The sequence below is a fragment of the Rhizophagus irregularis genome, chromosome 31 (genome assembly GCF_026210795.1).
Source record: "Rhizophagus irregularis chromosome 31, complete sequence".
NCBI lineage: Eukaryota > Fungi > Glomeromycota > Glomeromycetes > Glomerales > Glomeraceae > Rhizophagus > Rhizophagus irregularis.
The window spans coordinates 348,551-376,005 of record NC_089459.1 but is presented as its reverse complement, the minus strand read 5'-3'; the positions used below and the strand labels follow the sequence as shown (position 1 = coordinate 376,005).

Sequence of the window (27,455 nt, the reverse complement as noted above, 5' to 3'; positions counted from 1 at the left end):
ATTAAAATGAACCTAAATTACTTCGGACTATTAATGTTACACAAAAGATCCTAACTTCTGAGGTTAAAAAATTAATCCTATAGTTATGGCACTACAATAGAATAACCAATTTATTGTTGAAATCTGCCGCAAATTCAGAAAAACTTGAGTTTCATATTTTTCCATTTATCGCACTGGAGATTTGTTGATGAATAGGATTTAAAAAAACATGATGCGAGGTGTGACAATCACCATGATGAGCGATAATATATCGTATTTAAAATTAAAATTGGCATTTAAGTTCGATAAATTGGTAAAAAGGCATAAGCATTTTTGTTATTTTTATTTTGTTTTTTCTTTCTGGAATTTTACTAAACTGTTATTACGTTATATATGTCACTGCTTTTTTTTATTAATTATGTATTATTTATTATATTTATTATTAGTTTTCATTGATTAATATTACAAATCTTGCAAGTTTACTTATTAGATCATAGTTGTTTACAAATTAATTTATCACCAAATCGCAATAAACGAAGATATTTAAACATGACCTTTATTAGGTGTATAACGAAATTAATGAGTTAAAAAAAATATTTTTTATAAATTCAAATGTCATGATTTTATTAGAAATGAACAAGTTCAAAATAAATCACATTTCATATATTTTACATTTTATAGTCCTAACTCCCCCTTTAAACATGAACTCTTGTTCTATTATATTATTAAAAAAAAAATTTTGATAACATGAAATTACTAATTTGGCTTATCTGTTTTTTAACCTTAACCAAATACAAGTTTTCTAACCAGATATGAGTTAATAAAACAACCCGCCAATTCAATAAATCTCCATTGTGAACAGCGACTGTGCAAAGCTTCATATTTTTTCAGACAGGCGGTATTTCAACCGTTATCACTTCTGATAATCATACATTGTTTTATAACTATGTATAGAACGCATGAAATGTTTCGGTATATTATATGGTATGAAAATCGAAAAACCCCGAAATTATTTTTTGTAAAAAAATTATCTATCATGTGTCTGATTAAATAAATAAACAAGGTTTGATCGCACTTTGAAAACTAAAATATTTTTCCATTATTATCACATTTTATAAAATAACTTATTTGTGGTGCTTTATTTTTCTACTTAATAATTCTTCTCTGTTACAAAGTAAATTCTGCCGAAATCACCCTACGTTGTCTTATCTTCCTAGAAGAGCAAAACACAACGGCTCAAAGCGTTAGCGTTATTGAAGTTGGTGGCGACAAACACGTTGACAATCTCAAACGTAAAATTAAAAAGAAATGGCCAAGTATGATCCCGACCAAATTACGCTTCGTAAAATGACCGATAGAATAACTGCAAAAAAGTTTATTACTAGTTTCTACAATGATAAAGTGGAAAGAGGGGTTGAAATGTTTCCAGTAGATTCGGTCTCTGCTTATTTTCTGGAAGGTTCTCCCATGGATTGTGAGAATTGCATTGACATCGCAGTGTATTTGAAAAAGGAAAAGAGGGATGAACTGTAAAATCATATTTAAATAAATAAATGAAAATAGCTGATATATTTTCTGATTCAATTGAATTTTATCTTTATAAAATGCAAATTCAGGATTATTTAAAGGTTAAATGTTCAAAATGTTAATATTAATAATCATTAAGTAGTATGTCAGATTTCATTAGTATATTAGAAGTTATAGTTTTGAAATAACTCTTTTTGAAGTTTTAATAAAAATAAAAATTTATTTATACATTTTTGTTGTATGTAAAGATTAATGTTTAAATAATTATACATTTATAGTACTTGTAATATTTAGCGCTTCATGGTGCTCTTTTCATATACTATTTATTGTACTTGTATCTAAAAATAATTTAATTGATCAAAACACATTTATTAATATTATTGGAATTATAATTTGCAAAACTTAGAAGGATATTTTTAGTGTAATGAATGGTATTATTAATATTGGAATTAAAAAGACTTATTTAATAGCTACTGTATATATATATCAATATGTATTTATTAAAATAAAACATTACGCTGAAGGAACGGAAGTTTTAAATAACAAATTTACCGTAACATCTAACACTTAAAATAATACAAGGTCCCGTGATACGTGACTTTTCGTATTTCAACCTTCAATGTACGGCCACAACCAAAAATTCGTATGTCTGGAACTTTCATCACAATTCCACCGGGCACTTTAGTAAAAATTTTAATGCGTGTAAGATTGAAATTTTCTGTCACACAATTTCGTTATACGATACATTAAGATTCCGTTATATATAGGGTGGAGAAGGTCCGTCCGTTAGAGTCCTAAGAATTATTGATCCTGATATATGGACAGACTCAGTCCAAGATCGATATTTTTGGTCTGAGTTCAGACTATTGCCTTTTATATTTAATTCAATAAAGAATTTATTTTTTTTTATTTTATTTTATAAAAATAAACCCATTTTGTTGATAATAAATTTTACGTTTAAAACTATTGACAATAAATATTCATGTGATTAAATTATTGAATATTTATATTATTATTACAAAGAATGATTTGGGATCCCAATCAGGCTAAAGACCAAGTAGTGATACCAACTTGAATGTTAATATTGTTGCTAGTTGTCACAATTGCCCTATGTTTAATTAAAGTTAGAATTAACTTTTGTATACAATACGCATTAGTCTTTTTAATCAAAGGAAACTTGATAAATTTTAGATCTACTAATTAATAATCTTTGAGCGAAAATTAAAAATTGAATAATCAAAATATTTATTATAGATGAGAAATTAAATAAAACTTTTATTTTTAATTTATAGTTATATACAGTATATATATATTTAATAAGAGCTAACAAATCATTAATATTTGTTGCTGACTTAGCCAAGCCTTTTTAAAAAACTTGTTGTCACCTGATCACCAACGTTGAGGTGCAGCAACATTGATCAGGGGAAAGAGCGAGGGAATAAGGGAAAGGGATTTACAGTTTTTTATTAAATATTTTCTTCTAATGAATTTAACAAAGATTGTAAAAGATTATATTGATTATCTGTTTAGGTTCATCAACTATTACATTAACATCATCATTACTTTTTGAAATCGGCCCATCCCAATCAATTCCATAATCATTTGGATTAACAATCTCTTCTTCCATCCCTCTAAATCCATATTGAATCATTCCTTTGGTATATAATTGCATAGGAGTTTGTTGATTTTCAGTGTGACATTCCATTGATGCTTTCCATTTTAATAAATCCTGATTAATTCGTGGTAAAAATACAATAATAGAAGCAAAAAGTTTTATACTAAATCTACCAAAGACGTTTAATTCTTTGATTATGAACTGATCTTCCACAATTTTCACTTCGGTAGGCATTCATATATCGTTGAATTTTAACATTTTACATTTTCTCCACCACGATCTGCCCGGACATGACTAGGTGTACCAAAATAATTACATGCCCCTTTAAAATGAGTAGTATCTAATCGATTGTTATCACTACAGTGCACACAAGCAATCAACCTGGAAATCCATCTATTCCTGCATGAATGACGAATTTTCATTGAATTAACTTATCATCCACATGTCACAGCTCACAGGCATTTGCTTTGCAACATGGTATGTACTGTACGACGAGGTTTAATTTCTGTCCACCGTGTAATTGCTTCAAATGCATCAACTCTATGTATAGATTCTCTTAAACGTTTATAATTTGAATACCTCTTGATTCATTGTCATTATCTATCCAAAAAAGGGATTTTCCCGTTTAACTTGTTATTGTCTTTTCTTATTCTATTTAAAGTTCTTGGAAATGTATTTGCTATATCGGTTCAATTATATTCAAACTGTCTCAATAATTTGATGACATCTTTATATCTGACAATCTTTGGTCTACTTTCTGTTTTTACTTTTCTAATAAATTTTTTTAGCAGAACTTGAATCACAATTTAAAATTTCAATTCTTTGATATAATCTCCTAATTACAAAATAAATATCACTCAACTTTATTTGATAGGTAACATCTAAAATTGTCGAACTCTTGAATACATAGAAAGTAATAATGCAAGACGCTCTAATTGTAATTCTATGACGTTTAGTATGTCATGATCACCTCTTTCGATCGAGTTTCGAGTGACAAGTTTGCATAATTTCAAAATTTTCTTGTAAAGAACTTGGTGACATTTTCTTTGTAATGGTTAACGAAGTAAAGAAATTAAATATTTTTTTTTTTTTTTTTTTGAAATATCTAATCGGATAATCATTTTATACAAATACATCACGTGTCAGGGACATTGAGTTATCATATAGGGATTAACACCAAAAGTTCATCATTATCAACAGGTTTTAATTTTTTTAAAAAAATACATTTTTTAAAGATTTATTGTTTTTTTCTCTTAAGAAAATTTATATATATATTTTATTATTGATTAATTATTATTTATTAATAAAAAAAAAATATAAATATGATAGATCTGGAAATAAAGTTTTAAAAAAGTGAATAAAAAAAAAATTATACTATGTGATTATTTTTATAAAAAAGCAAATACAATATAAATTATAATAATTTTTCTATGAATTGACAATGGATATTTTAATAATCAAAATTTTTTTTTGTATGAATTAACAATTAACATTTTAGTAAAGAAAACGAATTATGTTGTTTATTAAACCTGTTTTTAAATATATAAATTGTTTAATTAAGTAACAAAAAGAGGCTATTAATTACACGTGATCAAGTACGATTGGACAGTGACTGAAGTTTTTACAAAGTGTGTAAAAATATAGTGTTCTCCTTCCGGGACAATGAATAATAAAAAAAAAAATTTTTTTTTAAATGAAATTAAAATTCAAAAGTATCAAACGTTATATACCGGGTACCGGGGAAAAAAAATTAGATTTTAGGACATTTTTTTAAACAGAGATAAATTTTTCGACATTAGTTGGTGAGAAAAAATTATAAATATTCAAAAAAAAAATTTCATTTGAACCGTAAAATAGATAAATAATAAATAATAATTTCAAAATTCAAAACATATTAAACATATTCGTTTAGATAAGATCTGAAACGTATTTTTAACGAGAAAAATGTGTTAAAAATAATATTTAATTCATTAATATAATTATATGAGACGATTTTTAAGGATAAATAACGTAAGATCCGTTTTCATAAGGTTTATATTTGAATCAAAATTTGGAAAAAATTGATTTGTTGAGGTTTAGTAATTTTTTTAAAAAAAATTATTTTTTTTCACAGTAGATCGATGATTAGTAAAATATTATATAATTGATCTCATAATATGAAATTTTTAAATAAATAAATTTGGACTCCTTTTCAAGTTATGGCCATGCCATGCACAGTGGAAAGTGCCGAATTGATGGCCCAGTCAGTACTACGGTTGGGGACAGCCTGGGAATATTGAGTGCTGTAACTCTCTTTTTTCTTTACGATTTATGAAGCACCGAAAATTTTGGAAATTTTTCAAGATTTCAGAAACAAAAATAACGCTTCTGAATTGAATGTAAAAATTGATTTATATAAACTACAAATTAAAACGTTCGGGACGGGCAATATCAGAGAAACTTTCAATATAAAAATTTTTATCTGTTTTATATCTATTTAATAATAATTATCAAACTGTTAACGCAATTACAAATAATTAAATTCGTTAAAAAAAAAAAATTATGAAAGCATTTTCAGATAATAGTTTTTTACATAATAGTATTTTTCCTTCACTAGTTATAATATAGCGAAAAATACCAACAAAAATTACATATCCAAAAAAATCCAATAAAATAAAAGTCGATATATCAAACACGTGGTTCAAGAACAAAACATAAGATTAATGAAAGATATAGTATAATAAAATTCCTTTATTAATGAAATCAGAGTTATAACTGTTTAAGTCTATAAAACATATCAGATATAAAATTTTTAAACTATTCAAATATTGAACTATTCCTTCGTTTTATATTAAATTTTCTTTACAACTTGAAATACTTCATATTCATCAATCGCAAAATTACCTGACAAGTTGATGTTGGGATACGCGTTTCCATTACTAGTATGCCAGTTATTTCCTTGTGCGTTCAAATTATGCCCATTACCAAAAGTTGGACCGTAGTTAGGATGATAATATACTGCATTATTAGGATTATTACAACGACCTATTTTAGCAGTATCAAGGTTATCAATATCTGTTATATTAAATATGAAGCTATCATTGGTACTTGCGTATGTACTATTCTGGTACCAATGTAAAGGATTATAGCCGCCAATAATTTGCTTTGAATCTTTAATTCTTGCAAAAGAAATTGTGGCGTCTTTTCCGTCGCATAATTGGTGAAATTTTGGAGCATCAAATCCATCTCTTGTCCCACGTAAAAGGAGAATAAATCGATATGGAGTGCTTTTTCCAATATATTTATTATCTTTTTTATCAATCCATTTAATAAAAAGCTTGAATATATTATTATTCACTAAAACAGAATCAAATTTGCGATTCCTAGAAGACTTGAAATTCAACATTGGAGTAGCATTTGGAACCATATGATATCGAAGGATATCACTAAGCAAATCTTGAGGCAAGAGTTCTTTATATGGATATACTTTTAAGTAAAAATCTTCCTTGGAGATATCATAGAATCTGATTAACGGAATATATTCCTTTATAGTCTGTTTGACATTACTCAAATCTTCTGATGACCATGAAGATTCATCTTTATTGATCTTCAAGTAATGAATGAAAAGCCATCTAAGAAGAGACTCCCATATATCAATTTCTTCTATATTAAGATCATCTCTTTGAAGTATCATAGTAATAATTGATTTATCTAATAACGTAAATTTTTCAGACGAAAAAAGAATTCTAGGTTCTTCACTAATAACTTCCAAACAGTAATCCTTTAAATTTTCGAATGGTTCATGTTGACCAACGATTTGAAGTGTGCTAACTGGATCCTTATGCAAATATTCTTCGTTATCAATCAAATACTCCTGGATATGTTCATTCAATTTGTTCAATCCCAATTCATCAGCTGCAACTAAGCATTGCAAAATCACTTCGTTATTGTATTGATCATAATCTATAATTCCTGTATATAAATACCTAAACATTATGATTAATAAAAGGAAACAAGTGACTAGTTAGATCTTTATTCGTCGTTAGAATAAATAAACAATATAATTAAAATTAATATTTACTTGCCTGAGAAGTAATTGAAACACTTCAAAAGAGATATTCGGTTTCTTGAAAATGTAATTACCATCATCATCCCTTTCTTCCCAATCATTTGATAATGCTCTTTTAAAATATGAACATCTGGTACTAAGTACAAATGAATGAGCAAAAATTTCTTGCTGATCTTCTCCAGCTATAATGATTACATCGTAATCATCACAGCTTTCAAAGGCTTTTTGAAGATCTTGAATAACTTCTGAGCAATAATGAATTGACATGATATCTAGATGATATAAAGACAAGTAACTTTAAAATGAGTGAAAAGGTCTTTTATTTTATATTTATTTAGGAATATAATAATGATCTCATAATTCACTAATTAAGGTCACACAAATAAACTAACGCGACTTTTTTCTTTCATTTTTATAAACCTTCATCATTATCTTCAGCTTTGCAAGCTAGATAATTTTTTTATTATCGTTATTAAACAACTTACCGCATAAAATACAGTAGAAACCGAAAGAAACCGAAAATTGGCTTGAAAAACAACAACGCAGGGAGAAATGCAATATATAAGCAAAAATATAATTTCTACAAAAGGTCATTTATCAACATAGATTTACCTTTTTTGTCATAGTGTGACAAATAACGCGAGTAGCTACCAATCGAGAATGTTTTTAACCCCTAGGTTTTTACGTGCAATCGTGTAGCACGTGATACACTGTTACGGTGCTACCAAAGATGCACACGCCAACACGCGTGATTTGTGCGACCTGAACAGATTTTTTTTGAATATTGACGAAATTTCTTTGTTATTTGACGATTACTATTAATTTTTAATTTTAATAATAAATGAATAGTTATTGATTAACAATGCACGCTAAATGCACGGTCTCGAGGAGGTGCATTTATGAGAGCTGACTGTACATATAAATACGTGAATATAAATATTGTAAATAAAAATTACGATATTCAAACATATATAACCATGAATTTTATTAATAAAATAAAAAGATGTGAATTATTATATTATAATCGTAAAAAAAGACGATTAATGTTTCATGTAACAGGTATTTTTTAATCACTTTGAAAGAATTTTATGTATGTCAAAGACATAGAAGTACATACTGTAGATGGAACATTTAGATTCTGGTCTTTAAGAAATTTTAATTTTAAACATATAAAAGTCTCGAATTCAAAATCTCAAATTAAATAATAAAAAATTCAAAAGTTCAATTTTTTAAATTAAGTTTTCTTTGTAACCTGAAATACTTCATATTCGTCAATCGTAAAACTACTTGGGATGCCAATATTAGAATAAGCGTTTCCATTATTAGAAGACCAGGTTTTTCCTTGTGCACACAAGTTATGCCCATTACCAAAAGTTGGACCATAACTAGGGTGATAGTATACTGCGTTGCCGTGACTATTACAAATACGACTTATTTGAGCGGAATTAAGGTTGTCACTATCTATTATTTTAAACAAAAAACTATCAGTTGAATTACCATATTGACTATTCTGATACCAATGTAAAGGATTATAGCCGCCAATAATTTGCTTTGAATCCTTAATTCTTGCAAAAGAAACTGTAGCTCCTTTGCTATCACATAATTGATGAAACTTTGTAGCATCAAATCCATCTCTTGTTCCACGTAAAAGGAGAGTAAATTGATATGGCATATTATAATCGCCATCTTTTTTATCAATCCATTTCGCAAAGAGCTTAAATATATTGTAATTAATTAAAACAGAATCAACTCTGCGACCTCTAGGAGACTTGAAATTTAACATTGGAGTAGCATTTGGGATCATATGATATCGAAGGATATCATCAATCAAATCTTGAGGCAAAAGATCTTTATACGGATACACTTTTAAGTAAAAATCTTCCTTAGAGATTTCATAGAATCTCATTAACGGAATATATTCGGTTATAATTTGTTTAGCATTTTTTAAATCTTCTAATGTCCACCTAGAGTCATCTTGGCCGATCTTGAGATAATTAACAAAAAGCCATCTAAGAATAGAATCCCATATATCAATTTCTTTCATATTAAGATCATCTCTTTGAAGTATCATGGTAATAATTGATTTTTCTAATGATGGAAATTCTTTGGACGAGAAAAGAATTGTTGGTTCTTCGCTAATTATGTCTAAACAGTAATTTCTTAGATCTTCCAATGGTTCATGTTGGTGAATGACTCGAAGTGTGCTAACGGGATCCTTATATATAAATTCTTTATTTTCTAACAAATATTCTTGTATACGTCCGACCAATTTATCCAATCCTAGTTCATCAGCCGCGATAAGGGATTGCAAGATTATGTCTTTGCTGTGATCATAATCAACAATTCCGGTATATAAATATCTGAAAATTTTTAAACATCATGAAAGTGATAAGCACGCAAAATTATCATTAAAAGAAGTAAAGAACAATATTACTTGATTACCTGAGAATTAATTGGAACACATCAATAGAGATATTTGGTTTTTTGAAAATAAAGTTACCGTCGCCGTCTACTTCCTCCCAATCACTAGATAATGCTCTTTTAAAATATGAACATCTGGCACGAAGCATAAATGAATGAGCTCGTAGTTCCTTGCTACTCCCTCCAGCTTTAATGATTACATCATAATCATCTCCATTTTCAAGAGCCTTTTCAAGGTCTTGAATAACTTCTAAACAATCATGAGATGATGACATATCCGCGTAATAATAAAATTCGGAAAAGATAAGAGTATTATATAAAATAGCGAATAACTTTAAGAAAAAATCGAAAAAATCCCTTAATTGGATGTTAGTAATATAAGTTACAAGAGCGAAATTCATACTAAAGAAGTGTAAAGAGCAATATTTCAATAAATATCAATTAATTGTTTATTTATGATGAAAGTTTTCATCATTTATTTGGCCTCAGTTACACGTCGAAACATTTTAATTATACCATTTCTTAAATTGAATAACAATAGAGCAATTAATCAAATTATTCAAGTATATAAATAACAGGTATTTTCACATGATCTGTAGATTCCACAATAACAATCATAAAAACATTAAAACATTGCATTTGCTACTATACATATTAGGGCAAGAGTAATTAACTCAAAATTTCAAAGAATGTGAGAATGTTAATTTATAAAATTAATATTTTCGATGTTTCACATATGACACTTTATTGATTGATTCATTTATTATATAGAAATTTATTTTAAAATGTAACAAAAAAACTAACATAAAATATATAAAAATTTTATTTATTTATTAATCACGTGTTTCATCAAGAACCGTTCACGAGATTTTTCGTATAATGACCGGTCATCAACCAAGTAACGCATCAAAAATTCGCTTCAACTTTTATTACCCTTTTTTACAACTTTAAATACTTCATATTCATCAATCGTAAAATTGTTTGACAAGTTGATGTTAGGATACGCATTTCCATTACTAGTATACCAGACATTTCCCTGTGCACGCAAATCATGTCCATTACCGAAAGTTGGACCATAACTAGGATGATAATATACTGCATTACTAGGATTACTACAACGACTTATTTTAGCAGAACCAAGAGTATCAGTATTTGGTATATTAAATAAGAAGCTATCATTTGTACTTGCGTATGTACTATTCTGTTGCCAGTGCAAAGGATTATAACCACCAATAATTTGCTTGGAATTTTGAATTTTTGCAAAAGAAATTGTAGCGCCTTTGCTATCACATAATTGATGAAACTTTGAAGCATCAAATCCATCTCTTGTCCCACGTAAAAGGAGAATAAATTGAAATGGCGCGATTTTTCCATTATAATTATTATCTTTTTTTTCAATCCACTTCATAAAAAGCTTAAATACATTAAAATTCACTAAAACAGAATCAACTTTGCGAATCCTTGTAGATTTGAAATTCAACATTGGAGTAGAATTAGGAACCATATGATATCGAAGGATATCACTAAGCAAATCTTGAGGCAAGAGATCTTTATACGGATATACTTTTAAATAAAAGTCTTCCCTGGAAATATCATAGAACCTGATTAACGGAATAAATTCTTTTAAAGCCAGTTTGACATTACTCAAATCTTCTGATGACCACGAAGAATCATCTTTGCTAATCTTCAAATAATGAACAAAAAGCCATCTAATAAAAGAATCCCATATATCAATTTCTTCCATATTAAGATCATCTCTTTGAAGTATCATGGTAATAATTGGTTTTTCCAATGAGGGAAACTTTTCAGATGAAAAAAGTATTCTTGGCTCTTCGCTAATAATGTCTAAGCAGTAATTTTTTAGATCTTCAAATGGTTCATGTTTGTAAGTGACTTGAAGTGTGCTAACGGGATCCTTACGCAAATATTCGTTATCAATCAAATATATCTGGATATGTTCAATTAATTTATTCAATCCCAGTTCGTCAGCCGCAATTAAGCATTGCAAAATCACTTCTTTATTGTGATTTTCATAATCTATAAGTCCTGTATACAAATATCTAAAAGAAAGAAAATGAATGGTTTATTTAATAGATATATTTAATTTGGGAAAATTATAAATAAATAAAGAGGTATAAGCAAAAAAAATTATTATTTACTTGCCTGAGAATTAATTGAAATACTTCTGAAGCGATATTTGGCTTTTTGAAAACATAATTGCCATCGTCGTTCTTTTCTTCCCAATCGTTAGAAAATGCTCTCTCAAAATACGAACATCTAACACGAAGTACAAATGAATTTGCTCGGAGTTCTTTAATATCAGGATCTTCTCCGGCTATGATAATCACGTCACAATATTTCTCATTTTCGAAAGCATTTTCGAAATCTTCAATAACTTCCGAACAATGTTGAGGAGTCATATCTAAACAATATAATTGATAAAGCGTCAATAAGAATGAAAAAGAAAAAAATTAAACAAAACATCCAATCCTATAATTAAACACATACTTCGATAAAAAAGACAATTGGAAAATTTTGAAATGGGAGAGGTCATATTTAAAAAAAGGGCGATTTAATATCGCCTCAAATCACGAATTATGCAAAAGTCGCGCGCGTGTTACAGACTATTAATTTCCCACAATTAGAATTTAAAGAACAATAGTTGAACAATACAGATAATGGTAAATACATGTTATCAATATTACCATAAAAGAAACCGACGAGATTTGTTTTCCGCAATAGGTACGGTCCCGTAAACATTATTATGCCAAAATCAAACAATTTACTAATTGGGAGACAAGAGATAACTAACAAGAATATAAACGAGAAAAAAATCTATAATTCAGAAGTCATTCGATTGTTCCTTTATATTTAGAATCTACTTATAATTTAAATTTGCAAATGGCAGATTTAAATTGTTTAACGGGTATCCACTAAGTCAGTTAATACCACATACAAAGCTGAAGAAAGTTATATTGTTATACAGTTAAGAATTAACCTTTTCCAGACTAAATTAATAAATTATTTGTTTACTATGTCTTTCAAGAATATGTTATACTATAGTGTTGTTATTGTTTTGTTGATCATGTTTCATACCCTTTACTCGACATTTTCGGTTAAAAAAAATTGTGGAAATATTTACTGGTCACTATTTATCGCTCATAAGTCAAAATTTCACGTAAAGTCAATCATATGATGTTAACTGTTAAGAATAGTATAGAAAAATGGCTGTTATTTTTTTCCTGTCCTGCATTTTTTGTACGATGTAATATACAGTATATATATATATATATCATTTTTGGTTAGATTTTACTAAACGAATTAGGAATAAAGAAACTTTCTTTTCGGGTTAAGTTCAGACTGAAGCAGAAATCTTAAAAAATGGTCGTAAATTTATATTCCGAATCCAAGAGTAATAATGTATTAGAATATAGATTCAGAGTTTAGAATCCTAATCTTAATCGATTATTAATAAAAAGATCCCATCCGCTTCTTATAAATAATTTTTTTGTGCATTATGATAGAAAAAATGTGATATATGTGATATTAGAAATAATATGTATCATTGTTTATGGATTAGTTTTCTTAAATAAATTGAAGGAATGTACAATTTCAAAAAAAATGTGTCATGATTGGCTAAGATTCTAACCCATCATGAAGCCATGTTTTGATTATGTAAAAGTTATTTACGATATTACGATATTATGATAGAATAATTTTTCTATCATGATGATTATCATATGTTTATCACATGTCTCTTATTACACCACTAAGACAAAATTATCAAAACACCTAGAAAATATTATAATAACTTATAATACCCTCTATAACTAAGTCCAATCTAGTCTAAAATTTTACCTATCTAATCTATTAATATAACCTAAGCCTACCTAAGCTAATTGTATTATAGTATGCCAATTATTTTTAATCGAGATGCTTCTATCTTTCGTTACTAATTTAATTCTTTTATTTAATTTTTTTTTGATTTTTATCGTTTTCATTTGTTTTTCTAAATTTACTTTTTTTATTATTCCCTTCTTCTCCTTCGTCTTCTATATCTAATATTTTTCTTTTTCCAACTCCTTCTCTAATCCTTGTTCTTTCTCTATATCTGCAACTACTTCACATCCTTTTCTAATATCCTTGACCTTATATTTTCGTAGCAATAGATCCATAGATTTTCGATAACTTTTCTAATATCCCTTTTCTTTGAGATTTTATTGAAGTTTTCATTATATACTCCTCTCAATAATTCCCATTCTCGTTTTTTCCCAATGAGGACTAGTGACGGTTGCTCCAAAATTCTAATAAAATCAAACATTATCTCTTTCAAAATGTTTACCTCCTCGTTTCTGTTTTCTTCTAAAAGCTTTTGTTCGTACTCACAAATTGATCTTTTAATTAAATCCTCATGGTCCCAGTCTTCACTAACTGTTTTACATCTTGGATTTATTATCCCGTTTACTCCTCTCTTATTTAATACAGAATAGGTTGGCAACACACCACTAAGAGAAAAGCTTATATCAAAGTTGCAAATGTATCGTTCTTATACGATCACGTGCTATTTTCTTATACGATCAAATTATGCAACAAGCCAACAATATGCACCGTATCTTTCAGGTGCTATTTTCTTGTACGATCAGATATGTGTCTTTTTTGACAAAGAAATTTCAAAACTCGTGAAGTGAATTTTTTTAACAGGGGATATTTTTTTTTTGATAGGGAATTTCGGTAAAGATTTTTTTTTTTAATAGGAGAGGAGTTTTTTTTTTGATATAGAAATTCTTTTGAGAATTTTTTTTAATAGGTGGTAAGAATCTTTATTTTCTTTAATCGGGGATATTTTTTTGATTGAGAATTTTATTAGAGAATTGTTTGTTGAAAAATTTTTTTATTTTTTTGATGGAGAATTTTGTTTAGAAATCTTAATAGAAAATTTTATTGAAAATAGTTTCTTTTTAATAAGTGTATCGAGAATTTTAGCTTGAAATTTTTTTTTTTAATAAAGAATTTCATTTATAGAGATCTTTTTTTTTATAAAAAATTGATTGAAAATTTATTGGAAAATTTTTTATTAAATTTTACAATTTTAATAAATTTTTACTCCTCTTCATCATCCCATCACTTCTTTTCATCTCCCATCGCCTCCCATCACTCCTTTTCATCTTTCATCGCTTCTTTTCGTCTCCCACCACTCCTTTTCATCTCCTATCACTCCTTTTCGTCTTCTATCACTCCTTTTTGTCTCCCATCACTCCTCTTCGTCTCCTATCACTTCTTTTCATCTCCCATCACTCCTCTTCATCTTCCCATCACTCCTTTTTGTCTCCCATCACTCCTTTTTATCTCCCATCACTCCTCTTCATCTCCCATCACTCCTCTTCATCTTCCCATCACTCCTTTTTGTCTCCCATTACTCCTTTTTATCTTCCATCACTCCTCTTCGTCTCCCATCACTCCTTTTCATCTCTCATCATGTCCTATTTCTCCTTTTTGTTTCCTATCACTTCTCATTACTCTTTTTTACTCCCTTTCATATTCTATTACTTTCCATTACTCATTGTTATTTCATTTTTTTATTAGCATCTTTCTCCTTGATCATTGTAATTTACTTATCATTTTATTTATTGTTATTGTTTCTTTTATTTGTACACTTCAATAAAAATAAATATGGTGATTTTTTTCTTTAAAATCGTAAATGTGTGACTTAAATTTTAATATTTGCAAATAAAATTTCACTAAATAAGATTATTTTGAATAAATATGTTTGCAAAAAATTTTTTTAAAAAAATCTTTTTTTTGCAATAATAACCGATCAAAAATTAGATGAAAAAAAAACCCAGGCGATGTTTAGCAATCCCCAATTTTTATTTATATATATTCAAAGTATTTAAAAATAGTAGATTTTCAAAAAATGTTTTTATGCCAATTATTTAATTATTATTAATGATAAAAAGAAAAAACACTTCAAACAAATTTCTGCTATATACTTTTTTTAAAGTTAACATTATTTTAAAAACTTTTTAATTTATGTTATATATGAATATTATATGATTATATAATAAGAAATTTGTAAAAAAATATTAAAATTAAAAAAAAAATGCTAAAAATTAAAAGTTAAAAATGGAATCAAAAAATACCAAACTAAAGAAAATTATTAAATAAATTAAGATAAATTTTTTAAAAGAAATACCATAAAAATAAATTCTAGAAATCTGAAATTATTAAAATGAAACAAATAAAACAAACAAAAAAAAAATACTAATGATTAATTTTTATTTTATTACTTTGTAGGCAAGCCAGCTCGAGCTTTTCGAGCTGGATCAAGCCAATTTATTAAGTATGGCTCGGCTTGCAAGCCGGCTCGGCTCATGCGAAGCTTTACTAGTATATAAAATTTGCTTAATTTACTATGCTATTTAGGATTCTATCATAGTTTTTTTTAATCTTATTAATGTAATTTAATATTTTTTTAATTTATAAAAAAAGATCTCTAATGAAATTCTTTATTAGAAAAAAAAAATTTCAAGCCAAAATTCTCGATACCCTTATTAAAAAAAAACTATTTTCAATAAAATTTTCTATTAAGATTTCTAAACAAAGTTCTCTATCAAAAAAATAAAAAAAAAATTTTCAACAAACAATTCTCTAATAAAATTCTCAATCAAAAAAAATATCCCCGATTAAGAAAAATTTCTAACAAAAATCTTCCATCAAAAAACACATTTTCCCTATTAAAAAAAAATTCAAAGATTCTTACCTATTAAAAAAAATTCTCAAAAGAATTCCTATCAAAAAAAAAATTCTCAGCGAAACTATTTATCTTCCTATTAAAGAAAAATTCTTTAATAAAATCCTCTATCAAAAACAATCCCCCTATTAAAAAAAATTCCCTAATAAAATTCTCCATCAAAAATACTTTCACCTATTAAAAAAAATTCCCAAAAGAAATTCTTTATCAAGGAAAACTCCCTCCTATTAAAAAAAAAAATTCTTAACGAAATTCTCTATCAAAAAAAAAATCCTGTTAAAAAAAATTGTTCCAACAAATTAGGTATGTCCAAAAAAAGATCTTATTATAAAAATTTTTTAACGAAATTATCCATCGAAAAAAAAACTCTGAAATGTCCCTATCAATAAAAAAATTCTCTAACAAAATTTTTTATCAAAAAAAAAAAATTCCAAAAGAATTTTATCAAGTACAGATAAAACATCAGAAGCACGTACAGATAAACATCAAGCACATGATAGATAAAAATATCTTACCGTGTATAAGTATAAATAATTTGAATTGTTTGGAAGAACGAAATTTTAAACAGTGTTAAACTAGATGATTTATTTGTATATAATTATAAAAAAGAATTTGATTGGATTACAACGTTGGAATTTATAAGTAATAGAATAACCTTCTCATCAAGACAATGCGGTGATAAAGATACGATAGATCGCTCGTATAGGATCAAGAATATGTTGAAAGAACTTCCTACATATAAAACCTTATACAAAAGAAATACCAATAAAATAGATTCACCAAAATGTATAAGGTGCGGGAAAAAAGTAGAAGAAGATTGGGAACATGTTTGGATTTGTGAAGATAACGAAATTTCGATCGATGACATAATAAGAGAATCACCGTATAAATTTGAATTAGAACTAGAAGCTCAAAACAAGGTTAAAGAATTAGAAATAATAAGAAATCATGTTTGTAACTTTCTGACTATACTCGAAAGTCCTTCACTAATTTTAAGAGAAAAGAGTAGAAAATGGGAATTGATCAGAGGAGTTTATAACGATAAATTTAGCAACATATCAAAAATCAAAGAAGAAAAAGCGGTTATAAAAGAACTTTGGAATTTCATATATGACGAAATAAAGAAAAGAATCTGGATTCCACGATGTGATGAGATTGAAAGACTGGAAAAAAAAGAGGAAATAAAGAAATCCGATCTACGACTAAAGAAGCAGGAACCAGAAGGCCATCAGAATAAACTTTTAGAAACAGAAAATAGTAAAAATAAAAAAACAACAGAAAATTTAGAAAAAACCAAGGAAAATAATATAAAAAACCAAATTAAAATAGTAACTTTAGGAAAATTAATGGGTGCGATAACGGACGGCATCAATATAGATAAAAATTGGGATACGATAATCAAATTACCATACTATTAGAATAGACAAAATGTTACATAATTATAGTTTAGTATAACATAGGATAAAGTAGTTTAGTTTATTTTTTTGTTTTTTGTTCGTAAATTACTTAGTTATAGGGTTTAGCAAAAATAAATTTTTGCTTTGCTCTAAGTGTTTTTTATATTTAATTATGTAATTGTTTCGCAATTCTAAATAATTAATAAAACGCGTTACTATTTTAAAAAATAAAAAAAAAATAAATAATTTGAATTGTGTAATATGAAACACATGATCTGCCGCGCCTAATCTCTGCCGCACCTAATCTATTCCATATTAAGTTAGAATATTATTTGATTGGCTGTTTGGCTGTTTGATTATTTTTTAGTTTCTGGTAATTGAAGTTTTGGCTAATATTAATAAGTAATAATAGACAATTTAACAATATCGCTCTTCTTTTTACGATTAGTAATATTTTTATTTTTATTTTTTTAACCGTAATACAATCAACCCTTTATATAACGATATGTCGGGACATATATAAAATTTTTAGAAAATATCGTTATGTCTAAGTTATACCGATATTTATATGTCCTCACATATAGTGGGAAAATAAAATTTTATCGGTATATCAAGTTTTTAATAGTATATCGGTATATCGAATATCGGTATATCGAGGATAGACTGCAGATTAGCTTTATGATTTTTTTTTTTTTTTGAACAATAGATCGAACTTTGGCCTTTCTTTCGTTTAGTAATTTTTTTATTTTTTTTTATCAGAATTTTTTTCATTGAGTAATTTTTTTTATTTTCTTAATAGATCATTTAGTTATTTTTTTATTATTTTTTTTTTAAACAACAGAATCATTTAGTAATTTTTATTTATTTTTTTTTTTAGGATTTTTTTTTAATTTAGAAATTTTTTTAACAACAGATCAGATTTTTTTTTTCATTAGAAATTTTTTTTATTTTTAAAAATTTTTTTCCAACAATAGATCGGACTTTGCCCTTTCTTTATGTTCGGTAACTGACATTTACTAATATTAATTAGTAATACAGTGACACCTCTATAAGTGCACCCTCTATAAGTGCACGCACTATATAAATTCTCTTTAAGTGCACGGTGGATCTGATCCCAACTTATAAGAGCTCTTAATATTTTACTCTCTATAAATGCACACCCTCTCTAAGTGCACATTCTACTATTTTTTTACTATGGTCCCAAGGGGGGTGCACTTAGAGAGGTGTTACTGTAGTTAGTTCCTGGTTATAAAAAAATTTACTTTTTTTTTTGCTTTCTGGTAACTGGCATCATTCTAATACTATTAAGTAATAGTTCTATCGATTTTTTTAGTAATAACAATAGGCTTTGGTGATAAGAATATTTTTTTTTTGATATAAATTTTTTTTTAAATAGATTACTATGATAATCTTCTGTAATAATACATTCGTATGATGGTATTCTTGGTGATGAGAAATTTTTTTTTTGTAACAATTAATTATTCAGAATTGATTTTGTGATGAGTCTGTAAACATATAAATAAACCATAAATTCTATAATACTGCAACATTTATTTTAATATATCATTTTAATTTAATCGTATTGTAAATATACCTCACATTATTGTATTGTAAATATTGTAAATATAAATTACTGTATGTTCAGTATTATACAAAAATTAAATTGTTAGTCTAATATTAAATACAAATCTACATAACTACTTCAGTTTTTTATTAACATGCAAGAAATTTTTCTAATATGTAAAAGAATTTTTCTATATATATAAAAATTTTTTCTAAGGGTACTGACTACCTTTCAGACCCCTTTCTTAGGTTTTTTTAATTTCTAATTACAAACAAAATTCTAAACATAAATCATAATTTTCTTTTCAATACATATACTAAATATATATCCCGGCGCTGCACGGCTAGTGTTATATAAAAATAAATGATAATCATTTCATTGGTGCTTAATAATTACCTAAGATGAAATGATTAATCAGTTAATGCGATTTTGTAATAATTGATCTACATTCCGGTTTGTTTGTCATATATGCAATGATGCAAATGCTTGTACTTGTGATCAACGCTTTTGCATATAATGTATTTTGCATAAATATTATCATCATACTAATAAAGGCGCTCAAAAAAAAGAAAAAAAGATATTTACTTTATCTTTTCCAGTTGGGAAGAATTTGAGAATTTTGATATAGTAATGGACAAATGTATTGAAGGTATATCAAACAAGCCGAAATACTAAGTTTTTATTTATAAACAATTCATGTTTAATATTTTACATAATTCAACTAATTATATTCTTAATTTAAATAACTAGATTGTAAGTAATATATATATATATTTACAGTAAATACTTTTATATTATCTTTATATTTAACTAATTAATAATTAATAATACTACAGGGTGTAAGTTATATGATATCTATATTTATATTATTTATATAATTTAACTAATTTCATTATCTGAAAAAATTATTTTGTAATTTAATTTAGTTGGTAAGTCATGATTTATTTATTTAATTCTATTATTACTTATTGTTATAATATTTACATATAATTTAAACTAAACTAATTTCTTTATTTAAAAAATTATTAAATAATATAGTTCGTAAGTTATTTATTTATATCTATTATTACTTATTGTTATAATCATGTATTTTTCCTAAAAAATTTCCTAATTTTTATTTTACTGAATTAGGAAATTTTTTTTAGGAAAAATATATGATTATATTTAGGATTGTGTAGAATTCCTAAAAATTAGAAATTTTTTTAGGAAAAATACATGATTATCTTATTGTTATAATATTTACATATAATTTAACTAACTAATTTCTTTATTAAAAAAAAATTATTAAATAATATAGTTCGTAAGTTATTATTTAATTCTATTATTACTACTTATTGTTATAATATTTGCATATAATTTAACTAATTTCTTTATTTAAAAAATTATTTTATAGATGGTAAGTTATTTATTTAATTCTATTATTACTTATTGTTATAATATTTACATATAATTTAAACTAACTAATTTCTTTATTAAATAATATAGGAAGTAAATTATTTATTTAATTCTATTATTACTTATTGTTATAATATTTACATATAATTTAAACTAACTAATTTCTTTATTATTAATAGATCGTAAGTTATAAGTTATTTATTTATTTTTATAATATTTACATATAATTTAAACTAACTAATTTCTTTATTTAAAAAATTATTAAATAATGTAGCAAGTAAGTTATTTATTTAATTTTATTATTACTTATTTTTATAATATTTACATATAATTTAAATTAACTAATTTCTTTATTTAATAGATCGTAAGTTATAAGTTATTTATTTAATTCTATTATTATAATATTTACATATAATTTAAACTAACTAATTTCTTTTATTTATTAATAGATCGCAAGTTATAAGTTATTTATTTAATTCTATTATTACTTATTTTTATAATATTTACATATAATTTAAACTAACTAATTTCTTTATTTAAAAAATTATTAAATAATATAGCTCGTAAGTTATTTATTTAATTCTATTATTACTTATTGTTATAATATTTACATATAATTTAAACTAACTAATTTCTTTATTTATTAATAGATCGTAAGTTATAAGTTATTTATTTAATTCTATTATTACTTATTGTTATAATACTTACATATAATTTAAACTAACTAATTTCTTTATTTAAAAATTATTTATAATCTAGCTTGTAAGTATCTCTATTGTTATATATTTATATAATATTTATTTGTTAACTGAATTCTTTTATTTGAAAAATATCTGTTACTTTAGTCGGTAAGTTGTAAATCATAGGTTATTATATGTATTTATCTAAAAACTAAGACTTATATTTCATTAAATTCCTATTTAAATTTTAGAGTAAGTAATAATTTATTTTGTATAAATTATATTACAATTTATAATATAATTTAATTATTTAAATTTATAGATTTGGATAAAGTCGTAATACAATTATAGATGATTTTATTCTTAAAAAAAAATTAAGATGGATTCCTTATAACAAATTTAAAAATGTTGAATATCTTAATGAGGGAGGATTTGGTACTATATTTAAAGCTACTTGGTTAAAGAATAATGAAGAAGTAATTCTTAAATGTCACAAGAATTTAAATGAAAATTTAAATGAATTTTTGAAAGAAGTATGAGAGTATATTATTTTCTATTTTTAATTTAAATTAAAATTTATTTATATTAATAAATTATTATTATTTTTTATAGTGGGAATATCATACAAATGTTTTAAGTTCAAATGATATTATAGAATTTTATGGATTCACAAAAGATCCAAATACATCAAAATATATGGTAGTAATGTATTATGCAAATAAAGGTAACTTAAGAGAAAATTTAACAAGAATAGTTGTAAATAATTGGAATCAAAAATTAGATATGTTGTACAGAATTATCTCTGGACTTAGTAAGATACATGAAAAAAATCTTATTCATTGTGATTTTCATGATGGTAATATTTTAAATCATAATGATAGGAATAAGGATAAATTTTATATTAGTGATTTAGGATTATGTCAACCTGTAAAATCGTTTTTGAAAAAGTATGATATTTATGGTGTTATACCATTTATGGCTCCTGAAGTTTTAAGAGGCAAGTCTTATACTCCAACTAGTGATATATATAGTTTTTCTATGATTATGTGGGAGTTTACATCTGGAATACCACCATTTAATAATAGAGCACATGATATTCATCTTAGTTTAAGTATTTGTAAAGGTGAACGTCCTGAAATTATTGAAATTACTCCACAATGTTATGTAGATTTAATGAAAAAATGTTGGAATGAAAATCCATTAAAAAGGCCATCTTCTAAAGAAGTATTAGAAATTATTAAAAAATGGATTTTCCGTCCTAAAGATTATGAAATTAATGAAGAATTAAAAAGCAACATTATGGAATTTATAAATGCACCAATTGGGCATAGCGATCTTGCTACTAAATCTCATCCTAAAGCATGTTTTACAAGTCGCTTACTTGATTTTACTAGTAAAAAATTGAATGAAATTCTTGAAAGTGAAAATTCACAAGCTAGTGTAAAAGCAAATGAAATGCTAGTAAGTGAAGATTTGAATGATTGTGTAATTAAGGGTCTGGGGTCATTAGGTATGTATTATGAGATATAAAAGAATTAATCTTGCAAATTATTTATATAAAATTAATTTAATTATTTAATTATTAAAACAGATGAGAGTACTAGTAAAAAGTCGAATGAAATTTCTGAAAATGAAGATTCACAAGCTAGTGTAAAAGCAAATGAAATACTAGTAAGTGAAGATTTGAATGATTATATAATTAAGGGTCTGGGGTCATTAGGTATGTATTATGATATATAAAAGAATTAATCTTGCAAATTATTTATGTGAAATTAATTATATTTAATATTTAATTATTTAGATATTAAAGCAGATGAAAATTAACCAATCATTGTTTGCTTTTAAAAAAATTTATAATTTTTTTTAAGTGATATTTGATATTGCAATATTCAAAAGAAATTGTTTTTTATTTTATTCTTTTAAACACTAAGACTAAAGTAGTAAAATATTTTACAAGTTTCTTAGTTTGTAATTTAAATAATTCTTTTTTTTTAGCTTATATATTTATATTCACGTTTTTTATTATACTTAGAATTATTTAAACACTAAGACTAGAGTAGTAGATATTGTACAAGTTTCTTAGTTTGTAATTTAAATAAATCTTTTTTTATAACTTTTCCAATTATGAGATATAAATTATCAAAATAATTATATAAAACCATTTCCAATGATAATGTAAAATATTTTATACTTATTCCAATAGCTGATTGTACTTAATTTATATGTTGACTTTTATTTTAATATTTTGATAAGAAACTATACCATGGATATCTGCTGGATTATACAAGGCATTTTTTTTTCTTGATAAACCAAAGTCTTCTATTTTGATGCACAAGTACAAATGTACTTATTAAAATGAATATATATATTAATTTATTGCTTGATGTAATTAAATTTAAAAAAAAATTCAAATGTACAATAAATTATTTATGTTACAAATCACAGTAAATAATTCACTTGTTATGAGATATACGGTAATTATTCAGTTATTTTTAACTTGAGCAAAATGATATGATGATTATTTTAATATATCAATAAAGAATTAACTTTATATTCAGTTATTTATTATTTTTATTATTTATTAACTTTACTTAGTCTAATTGGTCTATTAAAGATAAAAATAAAGGTTTTTTTATCCTAACAAATATCTAATGGCCTAATAATAATTAATACATTCTTCTGATTATTAAATTCTTTGTCTTGCTTAAGATAAATAAAATAATACTTTCTCTTTCAAAATACTCACGAAAATTGCAACAATTTGTAATGTCCATAATACTACAGAATGGTTAATTTGAATTTTTATAAGTATTATTTTTCATGACGATATTAAGATATGATAATATTTAAAGAAGTAACGCAATGCAAATTTGGTGAGATCTTTATTTGTCATTGACATATATTAATATTATTTCTTAATCAACACTTTGGAGCAGATTTTACTTACTTTGATATACTTTGGGTCATAATATAATTATAACTCTTACGGACGTTACAAATCGTTAATGGATCGAAAATTTTAATTTCGTAAACTAGCGATAAAGGTTCTTTTACAAGTACGTTTTGAAATTTTTGTTCCAATTCATTTATATAAGTAAATAGGTTATATATTATATAGAATTATGACTTGATCCGTGAAATATATATATATTTCCAATTTTTCAAAAAATCTTTATTGATCCAAAAAAAGAAAATTTTTTTAATATACATAAACATGTATGTATGCAAAGAAAATGAAAATGACAAATATAGGTCGGATGACCATTCCATGAAATGGGTTAAAAGTAACACTATAAGCCTCAATAAAGGAAACTGAAAGTTCTTCATTTTCATCATTAATGAAACGTTTTAACTTTTAATGTTACTAAAGTAAATTCAAATTCTCTATAGTTATATTAAATAATATGAAATTTATGGTAGAATCAGTAGCGGTCCTTACCGTCTTCCATCAGTATAGTTTCTTTGAAAGTTATCAAATTAAGTAATTATTTTTCTTTTTTTTTAAAAAAAATAGAGAACTGATAAATAATAAAAAGTCTGATAGTAGAATTAAATAAATAACTTCTTTACAGAAACTACAAGATCGTAGCGATGGCTTAATGCGCAGTAACTGCATATATGTAATTTCTTTACGATTACATAATGTGGTCACTATATATTTATAACACAGTTACTGCGCATTAAGCCATCGCTACGATCTTGAAGTTTCTGTACAGTTACTCTCTACTTTAGAACAAGGAGTTACGGTCCACAATAAACAATGAAAAGTTTACAAACTATATTACCTAATAGTGGACTATATATGTAGATTATTTTGTATTATTATTTAGGTGGTATGTTTGGTATAGGTAAATATTATTAAAGAGGAAAATAAAAGTAATAGAAATTTATAGAATTCTTAATTTTGATAGGTTACTTGTACAATTATTATCAATTATCATTATCATTATAATTATCGTTACTATAAATAATAAATAATAATTAACAATAACTTCGAAAAGATATGGTAATACTGTAAATAAAAACAAATAAATAAAATTTTTTGGATTTTCAGTTTTTAATCGTCTTTATTGTTTTAATAGGAATAGATGATAAAAAAGTAATAATTTTTGGAGGGAAAGGAAATACTATGAAGAATCACTATATAATTTAAATATAAACACTTTTGAATGGTCGTCATGATAATGAATATATATGGACAACAATATTTGATCCTTCGATTCCTAATAATATTATGGATTCATCATCCCCATTTTTACAACCATTAAATATTGCAGCTCATTCGGAAGTTACTTTTTATATAAATAGAAGAAAAATAAATAAAATCAGAAACATATAACAAGAACAACATCGATTCCTCATAGTTATAGTAACTGTTAGATGCAACTGTTTTATTATTTCTATTCGATAAAAAGTTAGTTAAAAAGTAATAACAATATATAATTTAATTTTTAAAGTATACTGATCAGATATAGTTTAATTTTGAAAAATATAGTAATTAAAAATTGTGAAACGTTTTAAGTTTTAACTGTTAGTAGAACAAACCACGCAAATTTTTTTTTGTCTACGAGGATCACATGACTCTAATATTGATTTATGATTTTAATGCGTTGCGGTAATTCGGGCCGAACCTGTAATTCCGGCCTGAACTACAAATATATATTCACGTGATCGTTAATGTTATACTGTACTTTTTTCATTATCCCGGGAGAAATTACAATATATTACACACATGTGAATAAGTTTACCGTGCAATATATATATATATATATATTTATATTTATATTTTATCATATTTAGCAAAAAATTGAATACATTTTAAATAAATAGGTTTTATTAACGAATTTATGTGACGCAATACAAACCATCCAATAACACCTTATGAATATAACTATATAAAATACTTCAATTATTAATTGATGTCGAATCAATTTACAACGTCCCTATTTCTCCTCGCTAAATGCTGTAGGCCTCTATCATATTTGTGTATTAACCTCAAAGGTACTACCCGCCGCCTAGCTTACGAGGTTCATTACTGAATTCGGTATCAGAAAGGTCGACCGATCCCAATATACGACGCCTATCGTAATTGATTAATAAATTCTCTGGATAATTACACGATGATCCCATTTAGATAAAATCATTACGCAAGAAAAACAAATTAACAAAATTGACTTTAATAAGAAATAGTTAAATAAATTTTATTACTAAACTATTTAAGTAAAGTGGACATTACAACTGAAAATTCAAATAAATAAGAAATAAGTTTAAAATAATATAAGGAATAAATTTTTTATTTACAAATTGATAGGAATTATTGGTAATGTGATAATAAATTTTAAATTTGAGCGTTTATTAATGCTAAACTTGTATAAATTAATTGATGAGTTTTATTACATATAACTCTAACAAAATTACGAATGAAATCTTTTATCATTGCAAAAAAATCTGGATTTATAAAAAAACTGTTACTGGGATTTTTTTTTTAAAGGTGGAAATGATAAAGAGGAAAATATGGTAGGAAATGAAAATTAATGACGAAAGAGCGAAAAGAAAGTATTAAAACATTGCTAATTCCGCTGTAAATGCAGATTTTAACTAAATATAGTTACGCTTGTTCATCTGTGCTAGTCAAGTCAATTAAAGGAAATTCTTCATCGCCGATTTGGGAAATAATAACAAATCAAATTTGGACTAAATCTTACAAACTCATGAACACACGTTTTCATGTGAAAGGAAAAATTCGGATCCAAGGGAAAAAACAATATATTCGAAAAAAGAAAAACAAATAATTGTTATAATTTCCTTTTTCGAATTTTGCCGACACTAGCAGTTTCATCCCTTTATTCACATTGACTTCTTTGTAATTATTTTCTTTTTAACGAAATTAATATGTTTGACATGAACAAACTTGGTAATACAAACAACTTTAAAAATAGAATGAATGTCGATTTAATAAAATATTTAAATGAAGCGTAATTTTGTTAGTATCCCCTTTTTAAAAAAAAAACCGATAAATAGTAATCTGATATACAAGCAAAATTTTCACAACATTAAAAGAAATTAGAATTTAAGGAA

The 27,455-nt window shown here is 25.4% G+C and overlaps 7 protein-coding genes across 7 annotated transcripts; 3 read left to right on the top strand and 4 right to left on the bottom strand.

Annotated features, from left to right (window-relative positions):
- Positions 1-1,287: 1,287 nt before the first annotated feature.
- OCT59_022184 (uncharacterized protein) lies at positions 1,288-1,512 on the top strand (the record flags this gene model as incomplete). The annotated part of the gene is made up of 1 exon (XM_066144658.1): positions 1,288-1,512. The coding sequence occupies one exon, from the start codon at positions 1,288-1,290 to the stop codon at positions 1,510-1,512; it is 225 nt and encodes a 74-aa protein (XP_066006098.1).
- A 1,483-nt stretch (positions 1,513-2,995) lies between these two features.
- OCT59_022183 (uncharacterized protein) lies at positions 2,996-3,355 on the bottom strand (the record flags this gene model as incomplete). Its single annotated transcript, XM_025331578.2, has 1 exon — positions 2,996-3,355. One exon carries the CDS (start codon positions 3,353-3,355, stop codon positions 2,996-2,998), a length of 360 nt encoding a protein of 119 aa, XP_025185635.1.
- Positions 3,356-5,802: 2,447 nt separating this feature from the next.
- On the bottom strand, positions 5,803-7,763 carry OCT59_022182 (uncharacterized protein; the record flags this gene model as incomplete). The annotated part of the gene is made up of 3 exons (XM_025314230.2): positions 5,803-7,086; positions 7,186-7,441; positions 7,655-7,763. 3 exons carry the CDS (start codon positions 7,761-7,763, stop codon positions 5,952-5,954), a joined length of 1,500 nt encoding a protein of 499 aa, XP_025185634.2. The 3' UTR covers positions 5,803-5,951.
- Positions 7,764-8,121: 358 nt separating this feature from the next.
- Positions 8,122-10,011, bottom strand: OCT59_022181 (uncharacterized protein). The gene is made up of 2 exons (XM_025314229.2): positions 9,612-10,011; positions 8,122-9,529 (listed from the first exon to the last, which is right to left on the bottom strand). Exons 1-2 carry the CDS (start codon positions 9,989-9,991, stop codon positions 8,404-8,406), a joined length of 1,506 nt encoding a protein of 501 aa, XP_025185633.2. The 5' UTR covers positions 9,992-10,011; the 3' UTR covers positions 8,122-8,403.
- A 284-nt stretch (positions 10,012-10,295) lies between these two features.
- OCT59_022180 (uncharacterized protein) lies at positions 10,296-12,144 on the bottom strand (the record flags this gene model as incomplete). The annotated part of the gene is made up of 3 exons (XM_025314228.2): positions 10,296-11,650; positions 11,754-12,012; positions 12,099-12,144. The coding sequence occupies 3 exons, from the start codon at positions 12,142-12,144 to the stop codon at positions 10,510-10,512; spliced, it is 1,446 nt and encodes a 481-aa protein (XP_025185632.1). The 3' UTR covers positions 10,296-10,509.
- Positions 12,145-17,057: 4,913 nt separating this feature from the next.
- Positions 17,058-17,759, top strand: OCT59_022179 (uncharacterized protein; the record flags this gene model as incomplete). The annotated part of the gene is made up of 1 exon (XM_025310143.1): positions 17,058-17,759. One exon carries the CDS (start codon positions 17,058-17,060, stop codon positions 17,757-17,759), a length of 702 nt encoding a protein of 233 aa, XP_025185630.1.
- Positions 17,760-21,782: 4,023 nt separating this feature from the next.
- Positions 21,783-23,201, top strand: OCT59_022178 (uncharacterized protein; the record flags this gene model as incomplete). Its single annotated transcript, XM_066144656.1, has 6 exons — positions 21,783-21,812; positions 21,875-21,910; positions 21,990-22,188; positions 22,546-22,887; positions 22,969-23,097; positions 23,179-23,201. The coding sequence occupies 6 exons, from the start codon at positions 21,783-21,785 to the stop codon at positions 23,199-23,201; spliced, it is 759 nt and encodes a 252-aa protein (XP_066006097.1).
- Between the last annotated feature and the right edge of the window lie 4,254 nt (positions 23,202-27,455).

Excerpts from the sequence above, each read along its gene's own strand:
- OCT59_022181 (XM_025314229.2), bottom strand. The coding sequence starts at position 9,991 with ATGAATTTCGCTCTTGTAACTTATATTACTAACATCCAATTAAGGGAT. Across the intron at positions 9,530-9,611 it reads GTGTTCCAATTAATTCTCAG|ATATTTATATACCGGAATTG; the intron begins GTAATCAAGTAA and ends AAAAATTTTCAG.